Source organism: Gigantopelta aegis, chromosome 3 (genome assembly GCF_016097555.1).
Source record: "Gigantopelta aegis isolate Gae_Host chromosome 3, Gae_host_genome, whole genome shotgun sequence".
Classification (NCBI taxonomy): domain Eukaryota; kingdom Metazoa; phylum Mollusca; class Gastropoda; order Neomphalida; family Peltospiridae; genus Gigantopelta; species Gigantopelta aegis.
In genome coordinates this window covers 27877587-27900543 of record NC_054701.1, presented here as the reverse complement: position 1 = coordinate 27900543, position 22957 = coordinate 27877587, and the positions used below count along the sequence as shown (strand labels likewise).

Below are 22957 nucleotides of genomic sequence, written 5' to 3'. Positions count from 1 at the left end.
ATTGTGTTTCTTATTCTCTAGATGCATTGAGTAATATCCACTACGTCACTCAGTTTGTTGAGGTAGAATTTAACAAATGATCCTTTTAATCACTTGCTTTTATTTTCATAGTTGATATTGACATTTTGGGGGGTTTGGGGTGTGCATATGCATTGCATATTTAGAGAATAGCTAACGAGCTATGAGGAATTATGAATTAATCTGTCCCGAGTGAATGAATGTTGTAAACCCGAGCCTTTGGCAAGGGTTTTACAACATTCATTCACGAGGGACAGATAATTCACAATTCCTCGTAGCGAGTTGGTTATTCACTTTATTAACCATTGTCAATTTTAACTGATTTTTAATGTAAAAATTCCTCTGGAGTCTACAACATAAACCATTATGTGATATAATCTTACGCACATTACATGACGTAATGTAAGTGACGTCATAGCATAACGGCGTTCTCTTTACAGCCAAATGTTTACAGTACAAAATAATACAACTGTATTTGCATTTGAAAACAATTATTTTTATATATTATTAAAGCTGCTGCTTATGAAAATATACATTTCATGTTTTCGAAACAAATGAGTCCATTTGTTTTTGTAAATCTTTGTAGATCGTATAACGTATGTGTAATGTGATTCATGAATGAAAAAATTACATGAATGAAAGTGAAGTTCCGGCCATGGCAAGCAATCAACCAAACATCGTGATTTTAAAGCCAGCCAATCAGTGGCTGTAGAAGCAATCTGCACACTGTGCAGAGATCGAAAAAATATTACCCCGTATATTTGAGTCCATATGGGTAATATATATATATTGTTTTTACTGTATTACACACTGAATTTAAAGCTTTAATACATTGTTAATTTACTCTCTCTTTTTTTTTTTATCAATTTCAGGTTCTAATACTGTTATCTTCTACAATGGCCAGTAAAGCGCAAGACACTGATTTTTCTGTGGACTGCCTTAAAACACACTTTGACTGTACAACATGACAGACTACCTACTGGCGTCAGATAAGCGGAAGTTGTGGCTTTGCTGACAATTTGTTTTATTGTTTACTGTTTTGTTTGTGCTTATTGCCAGAAGTTGGCATTAAACTAACGCCAGCTAATTTTGCTGCAAAATTGTGTGCAAAAACAAACAAAAAAAAAACAATCTCGGCAGCGTTTTGTTTATCCTTGTGTGGCAAGCAGTTTAGGAGTGCAAGCTCATTGTCTTACTCCATGCCAAATCTTCATGAACATCATCAAGTTTGTTACGTATTTAAAGAGCATATACTAGTATACAAATATAGCACATACTACTACTAGGACAGAGAAAAGGATGTACTAGGTCAAAGAAAAAACTTGTACTAAGACATATAAAAAGACACATGCTTGGACACAGAAAAAGCAAAAACTAGAATGCAAATAAAGCACATACTGGTACGGCAGAGCAGCACATACCAGGACATCAAAGAGCCGGTATTGGAATACATAAAGGGCATTCTTGTGTATATTGGACCACGCCGTATTTTGTAACTGCAAGTCATATCATTGGTTGTGTCCATGAGAAAATGTATTATCCATCCAAACTCTATTCATCCAGATAAAACCATTTACATCGGAAGACTGTACCTGTGGAAACTTGAGTTGAATTTCTTAGAAATCTTTGAAGCATACCTCAGAGTACTCTTAGTTCATATTTTATCCAAAAAAACCAACAGGCATTACAAATCTTGACCATGTTACGGACCCAGGCAGAAATACTGGCTGTTCAAGTATTTATTGTGGTAATGTTTGTGTGTGACTGGTCTACAATGCATTTCAAACTGTTCATTGACACTTCCAGCAACTATGAACTTGTTTTGTCTCTCTTAGTCAGTTTTGGGTATTGTCATCGATGAAATGTAATTCAGATGCCCATTGTGTCAGTTGTATTTGTGCCTTTATTTCATCTTGTTTTGTGTCATCTGTCCATTCATTGGTTTGCCTCCCAGTGCAGGCTTGTGAAAATCTCCGACTGTTCGTCTTGTAGTCGTTCACTTGTGGTTATTTTACCCCCCAACAAGAGGCTTTCAACTCCCAAGGTGCTACAGGACCAAAAGCCTATGTTCTGTGATACCAGTTTTTCGTAATTAGACTTGGTGTCTTTTTTCTGTTCCAGGAACAGACAAAAATCTTTTTTTGAAAAAATGTGTTGATTTTTTTTTTTTTTTTAATCTTTCGATTGAAAAAACTACACAAAAGCTATGAAATGGACTATGCTGTAAAAGAAAATAGCAGTGTGCCCATTATTGCATTCAGTCTGTGATTTGAGATATTTTATTCTTACAGATTTGTTTTCTTTCCATTTTCGGTGAAACAGTACATTGTGATTCCTGATTTTGTATATTGCTTTTTCATCAATACGTAGAACTGGAATATACCAGGTCGTGTAATATTGGGAGAGTGTGTGAGACTGGAGGACTGCAGCAGCATCAACATCTACATCTACATAACCAGGCTGATTTATTTCGAGGACCTGCAATTCTGTGACCAATTTAATGTATTCATTTGAAAACCAGAGTCAAGTCTTGTTACTGTGGTTTACCATCCTACAAACGACGAGCATAACACTGGATCATTTCATTCTGCAACAACAGCTAATATTTGGTTTCCTATAAATGTCTTGTTTGCTTTTGACTTCAACTGACTTTTTCTTGTTCAGTATTTATTTTTGCTCTTTATACAAGCTTAAACATTTTGTGAAACCATCACTGCCTTCTATATTTAGTGTGTGCAGAGCTTGCAGAAGAGGCCAACATGTTTCTTGTGGTTTTTTTACCATTATAGTGGTTAAGACCTAAATTAGAGTAGCCACTCACTTTCAGCTGTATTCACTCTGAATATGCCTAAAATACCTATAGGAATACAAGATCATGCATTCCGAATATCTGCTATCAGCAGTGTGATAAAGACTTTTGCAATGATGTTTTTTTTTATGACTTGAGCACTGTTGGCCAACCATTGCAGTAATACTCGGATGGCTTTTTGTGCTAAATGTTATTCTGTAAAGGCAACACAAATGCATTGTCATTTATATATTTTCTACTTTTAACCATTTGTATTGTAAGTGAAGTCACACATTCTGTTACCTAATTCTTCTTCCAAGGTAGTTTGCATTTACGTTATGAAGTTTAAAATTATTGAAATAAGAGAACATAGAATGCTATTTTCATGTTGATATAAATTAAGCATTAACTATACAACAAAGCTTTAAGATTTTTTATGGCATTACTATATCAAATTGATACATTTTGTATTAACCACTTAATTTGCCAAAAGACAAAACTGCATGTCCAATAGATAAATGTAACTATGATTTGATCAATTGTGTACAGGCAATGTTTACTGAATTTTACCATCAGTTGTGGGGGGGGTTTTCTTAACTTTATCACTGATGCTGTATTTTGGCAAGTGTTACGGTGTATCTTTACATAGCAATTTCCTACATGTAAGTTAACAAATATGTTTAAACAGTCAAGACATGATAGTCAAGCGTATCTGATGAAGATCTTCAATTTATAACATCTCGACAAGACTTTATTTTTCATTTATCTCTGGGCATGTAGCGTGCTAGTTTTCTGAAAAGCTCTTGTGTGGCTGGAATTAGAATTTACATGTCTCAATGAAAAAATGCCAAAATTTCTATTTTGAAAGGTAATATTTTTGGTGAGTAATGGTTTATCTTGTATACATTAAAAAAAATTCTTCAAAAGATACCATTCATTGTAAACCAGTTTGGAAAATGCAACTAATGTTAGTTCTCTCTAATGCATTAGTATCCATACATTTTTTTTACTAAGTTGGTGAATAATTTGAATGTTGTGAATGTACACTAATTTTCCAACTTGTTGCCCTTCAGAACACTAGATTTGGTTGGTAAATTGAAAAAATTAATTACCCTGTGGCTTATAGAAAATAGAATGCTTTTAGGGGGATCGGAGGGTTACAAGTGTCATATAATGTTCTTAACTATACTGACAGTTGAAGAACAATTTGAATGTGTGGGGGTTTCGTTGGGTTTTTTTGGGGGTGAGAATTCATAAATGAACAACCAACATTTTACACGTTTTTAATCAATTAAAATTGTCATGATAAAGGATTGAATTCAGGGTACAGTAATAAATAAGTGTTTCTTAGCTGATGTTTCTAGATTACATTAGTACAGGCCAGTGAGAAAATAAACATTGTAATATGCCTTAATAAATAAAATTATGCAAAATGTTCGCGTCTGCTGGATTGGTACTGTTGAAATTTACACATGTAGGTCTGACTGAAGATCCATAGATCATAGTTTCACTGAGTTTCAACCCTTCGTGTGTACACATATCAACTGTCATGGGTATCGGTATAACAGTATTTTCAGTGACTTGTTTGTCAACAATTTTGTCGTTAATCATACATATATTTTTTCATTGACAGACTGGGTTTTTTAATATATATTTGTAAATTGCAATTTCTGACCGGGTAATTTTTAATTAAAAAAAAAATTAATACTTGTACATTCTGCATTGCAATCTGCAATTAGAAAAAAAGAGAAATCTTTGTAACTTAATTTACTTTCTATAAAGAAGTAATGCTGATATGCCGGTATATATGTATTGCCAAATATTGACATGCATGTTTTTGTGGGGGTTTTATGAAAAAAATACTCACTTTAAATCAACTGTAAACTTGTAAAATGAATTGAATTCAGAAGGTGTTGGTAGAAGGGTCATATTTACTGATATTAACATAGCTGTGTTTTATTTTCATTATCATACTAAAAATATATATCCAGCTTCAGCCAGTAATGTTTTAACTGTACCTTGTGTATGTGTGATACATATGCAGAATGTCATATACATTTTCACTTCATTGCAGGAGTTTATTATGAGACGATCAAGTGGTATGTCCGTGCACACAGTAAACGAGTGCAGTGAGTAAGAACAATGTATACGACATTCAGTATTTATCACATTATATATGTCATATCCTTTGTATCTTCGTCTTACCAGTAATTTAATATTGAAGTGTACCGTTTGCCACCTTCATACCCAGAACTAGTGGGTCATAAATAGAAGTGTACCTAACACCAGTTAAACATCTCCAGTTCATGTGTGATATACGACATGCTTGAGGGTTTTGTTTTCTAGTAAACAGTATAATATAAATCAGAAACCCATACCCTGGGGCTTGATCTTTTTCTTTATCAAGAAAAAAAAGGCACCAATTTTGGCACAGAAATTCATTACAGCAGTAAACAATTTGCAAGGGAATAGAGTAGTTTTTGGTTGGTGTGCTGGTATAATCTCATAAAATAAAGGTCCTCTAACTCGACTGTTTAGTCTTGCAGACAGTAGAAATCATAGTCACTGTGTTGTGAAAGAATTAATATGAAAGAATTGATCTAACAGTGGTTCCAGTCTTGTATTAAATATCTATTTTTATTCAGTGGATCGAAAAGGTCTTTAAAATATAATAAGATTAAATAGGATGTAATTAATTGAATGTACATATGAATTATATATACATTTTTAGTCCGTAATGTTTTACATAAGTCCAAAATATAATCTGTGCATATGTGATAATGTCTGTACATAATTGTATGTTATGGCATTTTGACAACAGACTGAGGCAGAATAAACTAAGAGTAGAATTTGGCATAATAAGTCTTGAAAGCAGCTATTTATGATGTAATTAAAGATGTGAAATGTATTGAGACTATTCTTTCCTGTAGGCTCCTCCTCAAATAGACAACAGTACAAATGAAAGTGAAATGTTTTCGCCATTAAGCAACTCGAATGCACTACAGTATGAATAAACTGATTTGTAAAATGTATTCAACTATTGCCAGTAAGTTTTTTCTCAAATGTGTACCAGAACACATGCAACTGAAATGTATTTGGACAAATAATTTATGTATGTTATTCCTCAAATGTATTGGGGTACAAATGAAACTGATATATCATATATGTATTCAGACATGTATTCCTTGTATGCAGAACAGTTCAAAAACAATGTAATTGAAGTATATTTATATCTTTAAAAAAATACCCAAACTTTTCTTAAATAAACCACAGTAGAAATGAAGATGACTTGTATTCAGGAAATCTTTCGGGTTGTTTTTTTTATTTTAAAAAACTATTCCTCACAGTACAGGTATAACTGAGACATTCCTTCTCAAATACAAAATGATATGTACATTGTATTTCACTTGTTGTTTCCTGCAAGCACAACATGAAACTGGAACAGACATTGTATTTGACCAGTTGTCTCCAAATATATGTAGCATTTGAAGCAACGAGAACTCTTGATTGATGTTTCCTGCTAAAGCTACATGCCATCGTAAAGGAATCATCAGTCAAGGAATGATCTGTGGGCGAAAATGCTCTCATCGTGAAGCAGTGACCCACGTGTGCTGTGGACGAGGAATTCCATGGTGTGATGATAATCATGACACCAATCAACTTGAGCCAGAGAGGAATGTATCAGATCTTCCACTGATGCCTGCCGACTGCTGCACGAACACACGGCCGACAGCACTTGTGGGTTGAGGTGAGAATACAGTGTTATCTGAAGTTTTTTTTTTTTTTTTTTTAACCATTGAGAATAGTTCATACATATTTACTTTTTTCTTTTGACATACCAGGTTGTGTGTAATAAATGTATTAATTTGCTGATAAAGCTCAGAATGTGTAACAATCTTCCACACCAATTTGTATATATGGAATATTAAAGTGACAGACCCTAGTTTTTAAGCACTACAACATTTATTTTGCTATTAAAGTCATTTTTTATTATTTAAATTAGAAGTACTTAAATTTTATTTAGAATATTAATTTTCATACACTTGATGTGGTTTTGGACATCCAGGTTTTTGCAATACCCCAAAAAAAAAAAAAAAAAATTCTAAAAATACACATTTATCTGATAAGTAATGGTTATTGGGACAAGCTTTAGTTATTTTTAGATGGTATTTTGTTATTTATAGACAGTATTTCGTTATTTTTAGAAGGTATTTACCTGTTTATAACATCACAGACTTTATCTTCTGTTAAAACCGTATCCAAATGTGTGTTGCAGGTTTGTTAATTAACTAAACTTGGTGTCCATTTGCACGGTTGAAACTAGGGACTCTGAATAGTTTGTTTCCAAATGTGTATACGCCAGTTTCCAAACCTTGAAGGTGTACTGATGTTGGTACAACTCGGCAATACAATAATATGGTTTCCACCAAAACGCGAACTATACCCATTAAACCGAATTGGAAAACTGTCCTTCATGTGATATACAAGAATGTGATTTTTTAGCTTTTTATCTGATTTCAAGTTATTTTGCTGAAAATAACTTTAACAAAGTAGATTGGATTTGATCTGAAATGCTGAAAAATTACCTTTATTTAGGTTTTTAATATCGTTTCAGCTTTTTTATTTTTAAATTGGTATCACACATTTGGATATATGCTGTATCATGTTGCAGGAAATTAAAACATTTTCCAAATAACCTAAACAAATATATAGCATTTTGGAAATGGTTGCAGACTTATTTGTCATATCAAAGCAGTTCATCGTTTAGTTGGGAGTTCATTGGGCTACATGAACCTGCTAATTAATTTGAATGTTTAATAATTTTAAATGTTTGTGTTGCTGAATTTTGTTTTATGTACCATTGTTGTTTTGTCAGTTTGATGTAACTATAATTAAGTCTTATTCTGTCACGATAAGCTTTGATTATAGACTGTATCTTAACGTCATTCAGCTCCTAGAACACTTGTTCTGGTTTCAGTTGCTTGCTTTTAGTTTGATGAAGATTTATGGAATGCATATTAGAAATATTTAAGAGATTAATAAAAAATAAAATATTTTGTTTGTTGCAGATAATGCCTGACAGGACAACTGGAAGAAGTTTTAAAAGCTTGTCAAATGGATATTGTCCTGTGGAAAGGCCTTTTGACATTGTTGGATAGCTTGCAGGAAACAATATGTAAAATTTACATAATAAGAAATAATACAGCAAAATTCAGAAAACATTGAGTCATCCATCTTTGCTTGTTGTGTGTCCAATATTTCCAAGATTTCATGCTTAAGAACACTGACACACTTAAGTGATTTAATTTAAATTCAGTATCAAATTGTTTTTGTTAACATAATAATGAGTCTGTGGCCAGGTGTTTCTATTAATATTTGAGTTATTTCTCTTTGAACTTTGTGCTTGATCAGTCATGTTTTTTAAAGACTAACCATCCTGTTCCCAAATTAGTCACTGGCAAAGTCAGAGATTAAGTCCAGGATGGGCATGCCTGAACCTAATGGATATGGACACGTTAAAAGAGTTCCCTTCCCTTTAATATAACGTTTTTATCAATAAATTCCTGAGATATATCTAAAACATATATGTCAGCATAGTTAGTTCTTGTTTTATAACGTGACTGCTTTAATACAAGCTGAATAATTTTTCTTAAATTCAGTCTTGATACATATATATATATACACAGAACTGAACCCTTGGTAAGCAGGAATTCCATCATAACCAGATGTTTTTCACAGTCCCTTTTAAAATATTGGGACAGAACATAACCTCTCTAAACTGGATACTCTTTAAAACAGGACTTTTTGCATGGTTGCGTTGGTATCCAGTTTAGTGGAGTTTCACTATACCATATCAACCCTTTTATGGAGATCCATTTTTGGAGCATAACTTTTGAATTTTTATGAGTTATTAATTAAGTTCATTATTTGTTAGTATTGAGTTCAAAGGGTTATAACTTTACAAATCTTGTTTGTATTATATCTGTAATCTGTGGGAGATATTCCTGATATGCGTATGAGTGTTTCAGTCGGTAGTGAACCCATCCTGCCGTACACAGATACCCATGTTGTGCCACATTTCACTTGAATGAATTGTGAATTTTAACGCTTGAGCGACAACACGTTTCCAAGAATAGAACCAGAAATTACCATTAACGCACACATCTGGTATACCACGACATGTTATTATTGATAATTGAATGGGTGATGCATTTCTTATGTTGAATATTATTACTCGTGTTTTAGCTGCTGTTGCATTTTGTTGTGTGTGCAAATTGATGTAGGCTTGGTGCCGGTCACAGGAAAAATGTTTCTCTCGAACCTTTTTTTATTATTATTTTAAATGTTTGAATGTGATACAATTCAAAGAAGCTGTTTCTGTTTTAAAGTAAAATAACATACCGTACATATAGCCACTTTAAAAAAACAACAAAACAAAAAAAATGCTAAACAAATTCCAACTGCTTTTGGAAGTAGAAATAGTTGAGTTGACCGTTTGGGTTTGGTAAGCATCATGTTTAGTGTCTATGCTTAAAATAAAACTTCTGTGTTCAGTTTTTTTGCCTTCCATGTTCATTTAATTGACTTGTTTGGTTCCTTTCCCATCCCCAATGCTAAATTATATATATTTTATTATATTGGAAATAATTTTTAGCTTGTACTAGTGTGTCCCCTTTTCAAAGTGTCCTCATTGTCTCCTTTTTTATTCTCGAAAAGATTATTCCCTGTATAGTTAAGTAAAATAATTAGGAATATTTATGTACATGTACGTACATGTATATGGAAAGCAATTTTTATACCACCTCTATGTACCTTTGAGCATCAGAAACTCTTATGCTAGGCTAAGACTTTCAACGGTTGTGTTGTAATTTTCCCCAAATGCCAACTTGGTGGTTGTGCTCAGATTAACAACTATTCAGTCGTAGAAGTCGTATACGTTGAACATAGAGTTGTAAGAGTGCTTAGACTAGCAACAGCACAGTCGTAGAAGTCGTGACAGCAGAAAATTGGCCAACTTTGTCGTGGCAGTTGGTAGTCTGATCCTAGCATAAATCGGATAGTTCTTAGAAAAATTTATGAAGTGGTATGGTATCAAGAATCATTCATTGAAAATGTCCTGGAGTATGCTTTACATTACTATGTTTTTGTGGCATTGTGTGTGCTGTGTAAATGAAAAAAAACACATAAAACAATTCCATTGTGAAAGGACTAGCATTATATTATTTGCTTTATGCTGCCAGTATAATATGCTTTCCTTATGTTTGCGCTTATACTCTTTATTTTCATGTTTTGATTTTTATGCTTTAAAATGGTGTATTTTGTGTTTATTACTGTTTTGTTATATTGTCGATTATATAAGTTAAGTTATGTTGTATAGGATTATTTCTGTTTTTGTCATGCTGCCAGATGTAAGCAGACATGTTTGTTGTATGTCCGATTGTGTCCAGTACTCGATGTCGACTATTCCATATTATATTTATATCTGCATTCATTATTACTATAGTATGTTTAGCTTAAATCTTCATCCGATGGCCAGTTCTAGCATCACATAGTACACTGTTAAAATACAGGATACCTACATACATTAGTAAATTAAACTTTTTGTCCATGAATAGCAGTCATTGATTTGAAGGTTCGTTTTTGCCCTAATTCACAAGTTTTGATTCCTCTCTTGTACATTGTTGGTCCTTACAAGTTTAATAGACATTGCTGAAAGAATATGCATGCAACATCGTTCCAGTGTTTGAATATCCTATCCTTTTATTGTTGACGTCATTCCTCATATCCTTTTCACAAGTTCAGTATTAGCAGCTAAGCTAGATATAGGGTACTCTGGTAATTTAAATTAGCTTTTTCCCACCCAACCTTTTTTTCCTGAACATAAAATGTTCTGGTGCAGATTCATTTAACAAGGAAATCGGTCATATTAGTAGTATTTGGAAAAGAAAGCTCAATAAATTGTGTTAACTTAAGATAATTTTAAAGACATTTGACTATAGACAATCACCGAGTAATGATTATTTTTCTTTATCCACATAACATGCAGGCACTCATAACAGGGAAAATAAAAATTGTAATTTCTCACTGAGAAATTATTACGCATTGGTCTAACGAACAATACTATTGGATGATTTGACGCTTACAAACCAATGACCTTGTCGGTACTAAATATGACATCATCACGATTTGGCAAACACACAATGACATCATGTAGTTTAAAGAGTTTGTGTTTACGGCTGTCTGTTTTTGGTGTTAAATTTATAACAAAATGCCATTTTAATGCAATTCATTATAGATTTTGTACCAGAATAAAGAGCACTTTAGTTTTTGAAAATTATCTACGAATGTGATTAAATAACAAAGTTATAGCAATACTCAGAACAGTGCGTAAAGTGGTTTCTGTCGTTTCTATACATGTACTTGCATGTGTGTCGAAAATAAAGGCTTTTCGAGAAAAAATAGCTCAGTAATAAATAGAATAACAAATAATACGGGCAATACAAAATCCTGACCCTCGTTTCATAAAATCAATACGACACACAAGCTTGTATAATAATCTCTATTTAAAAACAAAATTCAAACTTGGCATCAAAAATGCAGAAACTGGTTGAATAGTAAACTATTTATGATGTGAACTGTAAGTATAACAACAAAACAAAAGTATTGGCTTACAATGGCATATTGGATTACATTGTGCCACACAGTGCTTGTTACCAGCCAGTGAAAAGATGTCTGGCACATTATTTCCTTGAAACATGTGCTTCAAATTTGGGTAGCAGGTAGCAGCTGCATAAATACCAGCATTTTGTTTTACTGGTGTCTGCCCATTAGAAGACTTATTTCTGTTAAAATATGTAACGTACAGTTGACTTCCATACAAGATATTTTGTGATTCAGAGTGGTAGCCCGCTGTAACATTCATCTGTTACAGTAAACATTTAATAATTAAGGACATTTGTGTGTGTGTGTGTGTGTGTGTGGATATTAACATGTCTATAAAGGTCACCTGTTAATGATTTTAAGACCATTTATGTAGGTTCCATTAGTGGCTTTTATAGACCGCTGTCTGTATATAGATTAATTGAAATTAAAAGACGTTATCCCTAGTTCCATGGCTGCATAACGAAGTTGTAATATGTAATTTAACTAAGAAGCTGATATAGCACAATATATTTTATATTTGCTAACAACTGTCAGTTCTTTTAACATTATAGAAACTTTCCTCTGAACTTCAGTAAAACTTATATATGTGTATTTTGGAATCTGTTGGAAAACATTTAAACACTTGGAACGTTGTGGCAATGTATAACTTGGAGCACACACAATGTGCTTGTATAATTCACAGGTTGATAAATGATGTGTGTGTGAACTACATTGCCCTGACTCAAGCCTGCCATTTAAAAAGATTTATTACTATTACCAAACATTTTGTACAACCTTGATGCATATTATATGTATTGTGAGTTATGATTCCTTTTTTTCTCATAAATTTGATTTGTGGGTGTGAAATTGTTTTGAAAATATATGGGAATACAAGAATGACTTATATAATGTTGACTATTTATATTGTTTATATTTTGTAAATAAGAGTATAAAGCTATGTATAAGATGAATGAATATTGAGAAGTACCATAAGCAAAATATAGTATCAGTTTATTTGTCCTGTGTGGGACATATAAACATAAAACAACTTCAAAGGAAAAAAAAAAAAGATTTTAAAAAATGTATTCCATAATTATATAATACATTGTTATGGTCTGTAATAGAGTTGAGTAGAAGACTGCATTTCAACCGTCAGTTACTTACTGGCAACAACTTTGAATTGCAAAATTATAATACAGTTGCAGGTCAGTTTAACTCTGTACTGTGACCTAGACTAATATTAGTAGTTGACACAGATGCGGGGTCAATTATGGCCCGATACCACACCTGAGCCATTGTTTGTTCTCTGCAAACATTGGTGAAGATCTTGGTCTGGACCCGTCTGTCTGTCTGTCTGTCTGTCTGTTACAAATTGCCATCATCCACCAATGGTCTCAAGTGGCTACTACTAAAATCATTGTCATTAACCAATTTTTCCTCCACCTCATTTAATTTTCAAAGGATATTTGCTCTGCTTTGTATGTACTAGTATATATACTGATAGAAGCCTCCAGTCTACCACTTAAACTTATGAACATAGCTGCCAGCAATAATTTATATATACAGTTTGTATGTATGTATGTATGTGTGTGTGTGTGTGTGTGTGTATATATACACACACACACACACACACACACATACACATATATATATATACATGTATGTAACAAAGAAAAGAAATAAAATATTGCTTTATTGACAGTGTGTATCATGAGTGACACCTCAGGCAAATTGATCGTGTTTTTGCTTATGGTATAATTTTAACATGTTATAGCAAATCCTACTCTGTGGAGTTGAGCAAACAGCTGTGATGTTGAGCTCAATTTTAGTTTTGTTTTCACGGCAACAGAAAATAAAAACATAATTTGTGTGGATAAAAAGTTTTTGAAGGAGAATGCAAGTCACTTTAACACTTAACAGACTTGATAAAGTGAAGGTAACTACAATACGTTCTCACGGGAAGACCTGAGACAGTTATATGGAGGGTGCTATTTTGGAGGACTTTTATGGAGATTATCGATTTAACTAGAGTAAATAAAATTAATTAATTCCTCCATGTTAAAAAAGGAATAAATTTAGAAAAGGTTTATTTTAGATGAGTGTAAGTCTTTATCATGGACAAAATATGGCATGTGTATGGTTAAATACCTATATTTATTGTAAATCATTAAATAACAACAGCAGTTTAGTATAGTTACACTAGGTTAAATTAGTGACAAAAGGATAAATACCGTCTGGAAGTTTGACCCAAAGAGATTTATCTTTCGACTTAAAGTGACTTTTGTTCTCCTTTGAGAAATGTGTATGTTCTATGGTTAGGGTGCTTGCTTTATCTGTGGGTGACTTGTTTAATTGTTTGATTTCTCATCTATCTCAGGAGATTGTCTCAGAGACTGTATTGATGAACTGTGTACTTACACAAAGAACCATACAGATGTGTCTGACTTCTCATGTCTGACTGATGGGTGTGTAGTGTAGACATTGAAATGTGTTGCCCATGTTGGTTATAATAATATGTGTACTCTATGCATGACTGCAGAGGTATGTAAATACATTTTTAAAATGTTCTTGTGTGTATGCCATCATTCAGTTACCACTGTATCTTCATCTTAAGACCTTGAATGAAGCTGTCTTATGGACATTTTGATAGTTTTGCTGGATAATATTGGGCTGTTACTGCATATACCTATCAGTATCAGCTACAGTCAACAATTTGAATATTATAAACAATTTTTTTTTTTTTTTTGAAACTTAAAATAATGGAGCTTTATTTTTTAAGAATGGTATTGTTAAGTTTGTTTTAAAGTTTTTTTTTAATTTTCGAATAATATCCAGTACTTAAATAGTGTGATATTCCAGTATACAATGACAGATAAATTAAGAACACCTGTTACTAAATCATTAAAGCTGATAGTTGTTTCCATAACTCCCAAAATGTACTAATGACGAAGTTGACTATTTTCTGTTGCCATGATATGCTACTGTGGTGATGAAGTTATAGAACAGTGTGTTCGATTCTGGTGACTGGCACAAATTGAGGGCAGGGTCCAGTGATTTGTTAGCTCAGTAATACAACCTGTCATTGTTTACCCACATTCTTATATGTCTTCGTGGACGTCACATGCGACCAGCTGAACCTGAATAAAATTTTAAATCATCTTTACATTAGTTGTCTGTCTGCCTGATCACTTGCTAAAATAAGTTCATTATTAAAATTAAAACAAAATTCTCATGTAGCATTTGTTTTGCATTGAGGTTACCATAAGAATAACTGTATGAGTTTTTGGCTGTTTATTTTCATAGAACACTTGCTGCCAAAATTCACCACACTGTGCACATCAAAGTTATTCTCTTAAATGATTAAATAACAATAAGTTACCGTAATTTACAACCTGTGTATGACATATTCTAACCATTGTCTGTTCATCAGTATTAACACCATGTCCATGGTTCCATAGTAATTATAGTTTAAAATCATACACCAAAGCACATTAAGATAAATACCAAATGGATAAGTTTTAAGTTTCAGATTTATGGGCTGTTGTATCCATGTTATGTCTTTGAAAGAAAACTGGCTTCCACTGTGTTATTTAAAGCATAAATGTAAATCTGTTTATATACCTCGGTAAAAATATAACTGCTTGCTTTATGTAACATTGAATTGCATACGTTTTACATGCATATATGACTGCAGAAACATTTCTGGACCGTTTTCGAAGACTTGACTAGGTTCTATGCATCTTGCAAGCCTATAAACTGGGTACCTAAAAAAAATAAAAAAATAAAAAAAGAGCACCAGTTTGTTACAAGCTGATGTAATGTATTTTATATTTTTATAAATGATTTTTTATTTTATTTTTCAAAAACTCTCAGCTAATTTTAAGACTCTGTTTTTTGGTATTTTTAGCTGAATCCTACTGAGACGAAAATGTGGAACCCATCCACTGAGTATGGCAATGTGTCCATTATCATTGGTCTATCTCGCTGTGTTTATAAAGCCACAATAACCACTAGTTTTCACCATGACTCAGAGTGTTAAATCCACCAAGTCTGCACTGTCATTCATTTGGTGTCTTGTAACTGTTTGGGCCACATAAAAATAGTTTGTTTCTCATCGATGATTTGCTTATTTTATAGGTCAGTTGGAGCAGGTTTTAAATTGTTTTAATACTGAATTGAATCATATCGCTTGTTATTAAACATCAGATGCCTTATAACCGTAATTAAAATGTGTTGTGTACATTGTTAAATAAAATATTTCTTCCTTGTTTGCTATTAAACACAACAGAAAAGATGGAATTCTTGTATTTAACAAATAATACTGAGTTATTTATTCAGTTACGTTTAAAAAAACAAACAAATAAAAAAAAAAGTATTAGGTATTTTTAATACTGTTAAAGGTGGGAGAAATTCCTTCAGCTTTGCAGTTTTAAAAAAATAAATAAGTACTTTTTATATATTGATGAAATTGTGATAACTGTAACTAACTACATTTGTTTTGTAAGTGTTTTTTCACAAATAAACATTATTAAAAATGAGCACACAAAAAATAAAGTAATACACTTTTTTTATTGTTAACTAATGGCTGGTCCAGATGAGAAATGATTTATGTTTTAGTGTGGCCGTAGCAGTTTCAGACGGACTTTGCACTTTGTTCACTAGTCTTCTGTTGAATCATCTATTTATTTCACCTGAACACTGACAATACACTGTCCATGAACCTCAAAATGTATTTGTAACCTCATCTCCTACTAGCAACAACTATCTGTTAACAGTCAAAGCATGTTCAGTAATAAAATATCTTCATGTGTTAATATTTCCTGATAGTAAATTATAGCATTTTAACCACTGAATAGAAAAGAAGAAAATTCAACTATGAAGGTTGTTTGTTAGAATAGTCTTTATTAGACAAATTGCTTTTTTTTTTAAATAAAAAAAGCTTTAAAAAATATTTATATATAAACATTTTTTAAAAATGAATAAATTATTTTACAATATACTGTTAATATAAAGGAAACAAATGTGAAAAATTATTTCATATTTGAGTTAATTTTGGGTGTGGTAGTGAATTTGTTATATTTATTTTGTTACTGAACTATCCTTTGTCCAGCATCAGTGAAGAGCTCGTGAAGCTCAAATACCATGCTACTGAGTGGAAGTGAGCTTGCACTCGCTATTATGTTGAAAAAATTAAAACTCCAATCAATACTGTGTGTTTTGTGTTTATTTACAGACAAACTGGGTCCGAAGGGTAAAATGAAATGGAAGGCTACTGATATTGTTTCCTCCACAAAAGAATTATGTCAGCTGCATTATTGTGGACTGGGAATTGTAAAAGCTAAATTAGATTAAAGGATTTAGTTAAGATTGCTCAACTGAATGGTGTTGTCAAGCATAAGTCTTGAATAGTGAATGAAGTATCAGATAACTTGATGATGCAACACAGACATAAACTAGACTGTAGGAAGTTATGAACATCATCAGATGGATTGTTGCACATACAAGACCAGGCCTTGAAAGGAACCATACTTGACCAGTACTTGATGGGGAGCATACTTAAAGCAGGTATGTAGGTTGCAACAGCCTCAAGAGTTGTAGTGGTTGAAGCATCAGACTTGTGACTTGTTAAAACTAGGTTCACACCCCAGTACTGGCATTCAGCAAGTTTCAACAGTTTAATGGGGACATTGAAGTTTGAGTCCTCAATTTAATTTTAGTTTTAAAACTCGGCTTAATATAATACATAATGTGACATTTTCCTTGGAGACTTTATTAAGACTATTTGATTGTAGCATTTCTGGAAGTAGAGAAGATTTTTATCATTATTATTCGCTTAATTTTTTCCCCTCCCATCGGGCCTCTGGATGGGATAAATTTACAATTTTCTTTGTCAAGCAAGCTTCCCACCAAGTTCAATTGCAAATGATCCAGTAGATGGATCTGAAGAAATTTGTTTAAATGCATTTTTCCATATAACCATAGTAAACTTATCCCCCCTCCTCCGAGACATAACGGTGACATTTACAAAATAGGTGACCATGTGTTAACCATTTCATAAGACTAGTATACCGTTAAAGCATTTCTGAAATTAGAGATAAGAGGTTTTTTAATTTGCTTAATTTTCTCCTTTATGTCCCAAGGGAATTGTAATGATTAATATCACCAATTTGCAAAGGATGCTTTTCACAAAATCGGTTGGAATTGGTCACGTAGTTTTGAAGTTGAAAATGAGAAAAGTTCATCAATGACACAATGTTGTATGATGCACACCAACAGATGTAAAGTTCATCGATGACACAATGATGTATGATGCACACCAACAGATGTAAAGAGATTGCAATTAGGTCACTTGGTCTTTGGCTCGGGTAACCTAAAATATATATGTACATATAGAAAACAATGGCAGGTGTGGTTAAAGTATAAGACCATTGCATTGATCTCTCTCAGTAAGTTGTTAACATCGGTATGTCCTGGATAGATTGCCCAAATAGCTGAGGTGTGTGCCTAGGACATCATGTTGGCACCTTAATTGGATATAGCTTGTGTCGCAGGATCAAACCACTTCAGTGGACCTATTCAACTGATTGGTTTGTTTCTTGTGTTTTCCTATCTGGAAAAGTGCATATACAAATGTTTGACATCCAATAGTTGATGATTACTTAATCAATGTGCTCTAGTGGTATCATTAAACAAGTTATGATAGTTGTATGGCATCCGACATGGTTAACGAACACACATATTGAGGGACTACTCTTTTTCGATTAGCAGCAAGGTATCTTTTATATGCACCATCTCATAGACAGGATAGTACATACCACAGACTATCAGTCATGGTGCACTGGCTGGAATGAGATTTTCGTGAGGATGCAAGGAGTAGGATGATAAATGTTTGAGATTGTGGAATCAATACCCCTTGATGGACTAAACATTTTCTCATTCCACACATTAGTCATAATGGGTTTGCCAAAGGTAGGTAGGAAAGTGCGGCTGTCAATTAAATTAAATAGTAGACATGTCAAAATGATTGATTTTTTTCTAAAAGGTTCGATTAATTAAACATGTTGCTGGAAATTTGGTTAGAACGAAGTATTACAATATCAGGTGCTCCTCAAAAGTATCAACTAAAGCATTCACAAGGATTACCAGATACTGATTTAATGTCATTTTCAGTATAGGATGCAAAGTTAAATATACCGACAGCCATAGAAAACACAGCACCAACTCAAGTATCATTAAATCTGAAAGTAGCAAGCAAATTCTATCCAGGCACTGTATTACGAAAAAGACACTATTCTGCAAAGAGATGATAAAGTCCAAGAGGTTGGAAACATCCTTTAATTTCATTAACCAGCACTTATTGTATGTGGGGTACCAACCAGATTTTCTGGTAATGTGGTACAAAATGTTAATACATGTATTGGATGTGGCCACCATGGGCATCCAATATGGCAGCACAGCGATGTCTCATGGAGCAGATGACCCTCCTGATGGTCATATTTGTTCCATATTGTTCATATTTTTGGTTATATTTTTCATATTTTTGTTAACATTTGTTGTGATAAAAAAGACAAATGTCCACATCTTAAGACCAAAGTTATCTACTGTAATCGAAGTGAAGAGAAAGCAAAAGAAAGAAATGTTTTATTTAACGACGCACTCAACACATTTTATTTATGGTTATATGGCGTCAGACATATGGTTACGGTCCACACAGATTTTGAGAGGAAACCCGCTGTTGCCACTACATGGGCTACTCTTTCCGATTAGCAGCAAGGGATCTTTTATTTGCACTTCCCACAGGCAGGATAGCACAAACCATGGCCTTTGTTGAACTAGTTATGGATCACTGGTCGGTGCAAGTGGTTTACACCTACCCATTGAGCCTTGTGGAGCACTCACTCAGGGTTTGGAGTCTGTATCTGGATTAAAAATCCCATGCCTCGACGGGGATCCGAACCCAGTACTTACCAGCCTGTAGACCAATGGCCTAACCACAATGCCGGTCAAAGTGAAAAGAATTGCCAACTTATAAGCATACTGATGGTAGTTTATGTGTATAAAGGAAGGTAACTTTTTATCATGTCAATATACACTTTTTGTAGTGGTACTGGGTGAAATAAAATTGCAGGCATTTAAATGTGAATTTCAAACTGACCTATTTGATGTACCTTTAAATCTACATGTATTTTAGGGTATATTAGTATTTGAAGATGCATTTCGAGTAGACAAAGTTGGGGATCGAGCTGCTTGTGGGCCCATTGTTCTAGTTCTCATTTCAGCTAGAGTTCCACAACTGCTGTAACAAAGGCCATGGTATGTGCTATTCTGCCTGTGGGATAGTGCATATGAGTACAGCTCAGATCATGGGTACAGAAACTGTTACACCTAGGTCAAATATTAAACTTTGCACAAATCATGTGAAATGACACTAATTTACTGACTGATATTTAAACTATGTAGATTTATAACTTGCAGATCAAGAACATAAGAATTTTGCTCTTGGCGGAGCATTTCATAGCAAGACATGCATATCTTCTGCTCATAACATGGTGTCTTGTGATGCATAGTAACTGACAATAAATAAGGTCATTTCACAATTAAACCCAAAAACAAACATGAATAAGTGGAAGACTACGTGAAGACACCAAAAAACCCAAATTGTGTATAAACTTAAAGTTTAGAAGTGACACTGTAAAATAGACACCGTTATGAGCAGCAGATTAAAAAAAAAAAGTTTCCAGGTACAGAAAACTAACACCATTGGACATATACAACAATGAACACAATATGGTACATGGAAATAGATTTATTCATCATTTATGATAACCCAAAATCAATAACACACATTGAAGTAGAAAGACTATTTCAAACCACCTTCTGCGCATAACACAGACACCGATTATGCCAAAATACATCATAAAACACTGCAAATCATACAGATGTGACCCCATTTGACAGCATGACTTAATAATTCCTAGGATGTGATAATACAATGTACTAGTATATATATGCTATAGACTTGTGACACAGAAAACCGGTAAAATATGTTTCTAAAAACTGAATCTTTGTAATATTTCGAGTTCACTTTTATAATGAATATAAAAGATTGGAAGTAGAAGCTCTGTAAATATACTCAGCAGGATAATATTGCCTCTCAGTTAGTGTTAAGTTACAACATCTTACTTTAATGATTGGGGAAAAAAAACAATAAACGAAATATGAGGAAAAAATAGTTGGCAATCACTGGAATAAAACTTGTAATTTGATCATTGGGATCCAATACTAAACAGAAATCATGTAGGCAATTTGTGTCTTTAAAAGAAATCCTTGGAACAGGCATAATGTCCAGGATCTTATTGAGAAAAAAAAAACCCGAGGTGTCCAATACATCAGACATGACATAGTGCTGCCCCATTTTCCTCAGGAAACGCAGCTCTGTTCCATCGTCATCAACAGCTTCAACCTGCAAAATATGAAAATGTCACATTATATAACAAGCTTGTACAATGTACTGACAAAATGTAAGGGTCATGCTTTAATGTTGATTTTCAGTATAGATTGTAAACAGAAAAAATTCCACATTTGTTTCATGTTTGTGCTGTTGCTTCTGTTGTTTATCTTACAAGGTTTGTTGTCAACATCCAAATAAATTTTCATGAGGTTTAAATTTAACTAAGTAATTTAATCCAAAACTTAAATCTGTTTTGTACATTCCATAAAGTTTTTTTGGGTAAAAATGGCAAGAGGGGGTTAGGATCGGTCAGGTAACCCGAGCCACACATATTATTTAATTTGGTCTAATTGTATTTTACTTTCAGGTTCCTTGTAATAAAGTTTTAAAATGTAAAAACACAAACACTTTAAATGGTTAACATAAAATAATACCTAAAAGTTATGTTTATAGATAAAACAACTAAGTCAATATTTTTTGTAGCATTTTTTTGTTAAAGTTTGTGGTTGCTATGGTTATGAAAATGCCTACATAAATAGCCAACGAAAAGATGGATTTTTATTATTTACAGTTTTTTCGGCCATGACTCAAACTAAAATAATCCTCAAAAGACTGTTCAGACATCTGCTTAAAACTTTTCTGTTCAAAGATTTTGATTACCGAATAGAAGTACATCAAACACAAAATAAAAGAACTTTAACCCTTTTTTGTTTCACCATCAAAGACTACAAAGAACAAAGTGGCTAGTCTTGTTAACACACCTTTTAGAACAGGTGGCAATTAGGGGCAATAAAAATTCTAAAGGTAGACACAGGTGGGCCACACAGGTGGGAGGTGTTACTATACAATACATTCAACCTCACTTTGAATCTGTAGTATCAAAAGGATGTAGATTATCACATTGGTGATAATTAAAAGTTCAAAATATTTCAAAAGACAACATAAAAGGCTTTTTTCTAAGCTTTGTACTCTTGTACTTCAACAAATAAATGGAGTCTGTGTTATGAGCAGCATGCCATGAGTTAAAATTTACTTATTTATTACAAAAATTAGGCAGATATATTTCAAGCACTATTTCATTAATGTGGACCAACATAAAGCTGGTTTAATTAATTAGGCACATTGATTTGCAAACAATCACTTCAGCTCATAACAAAGGTTCCAAAAATTAAAATAAAATGGGTGTCTGTGTTATGAGCAGAATACCATGAGTTACAATTGAGTTAAAATTTGCTTATTTATTACAAAAATTAGACAGATATATTTCAAGCACTATTTCATTAATGTGGACCAACATAAAGCTGGTTTAATTAATTAGGCACATTGGTTTGCAAACAATCACTTCAGCTCATAACAAAGACTCCAAAAATAAAAATAAAATGGGTGTCTGTGTTATGCGCAGAATACCATGAGTTACAATTGGGTTAAAATTAGCTTATTTATTACAAAAATTAGACAGATATATTTCAAGCACTATTTCATTAATGTGGACCAACATAAAGCTGGTTTAATTAATTAGGCACATTGATTTGCAAACAATCACTTCAGCTCATAACAAAGACTCCAAAAATTAAAATAAAATGGGTGTCTGTGTTATGAGCAGAATACCATGAGTGAAATTGGGTTAAAATTTGCTTATTTGTTACAAAAATTAGACAGATATATTTCAAGCACTATTTCATTAATGTGCACCAACATAAAGCTGGTTTAATTAATTAGGCATGTTATCACTTCTGCTCATAACGAAGACGCGATTCTAGTGGTGAGAGAATGACCATCAAAAATGCATTTATCATCATAAAATTTATCACAATTTGACAAAGTGTCTCAAGTAAAAAGAATAAACATTAACAAAATAAATACTAACCTTCCATTCGTGTGCACTGCTCGGTTATCAACCAAATTGAAGAAAAACGTCCCTGGATCAAATTGTCTTCCGCTCATAACATGTGTCAAAACCAACAGACACGAATGCAGATCAAGCTCTCTTTGTAAATCACAACGTGCTTGGCACAAACCAATGACGCGTTGCTTTTAGTAAACAACTTGTGGGATGT

The 22957-nt window shown here is 33.0% G+C and overlaps 1 protein-coding gene across 4 annotated transcripts in view; it reads left to right on the top strand.

The window, feature by feature from the left end:
* Positions 1–9363, top strand: part of LOC121367821 — an 83795-nt gene extending 74432 nt beyond the window's left edge. For all 4 annotated transcript variants that reach the window (XM_041492205.1, XM_041492207.1, XM_041492206.1 and 1 more), the window contains 2 exons: positions 891–6554; positions 7876–9363. In XM_041492205.1, the coding sequence (XP_041348139.1) occupies positions 891–925 (35 nt within the window). In that variant the 3' untranslated portion in view covers positions 926–6554; positions 7876–9363. The remainder of the gene's footprint in view (positions 1–890; positions 6555–7875) is intronic.
* The last annotated feature ends 13594 nt before the right edge of the window (positions 9364–22957 follow it).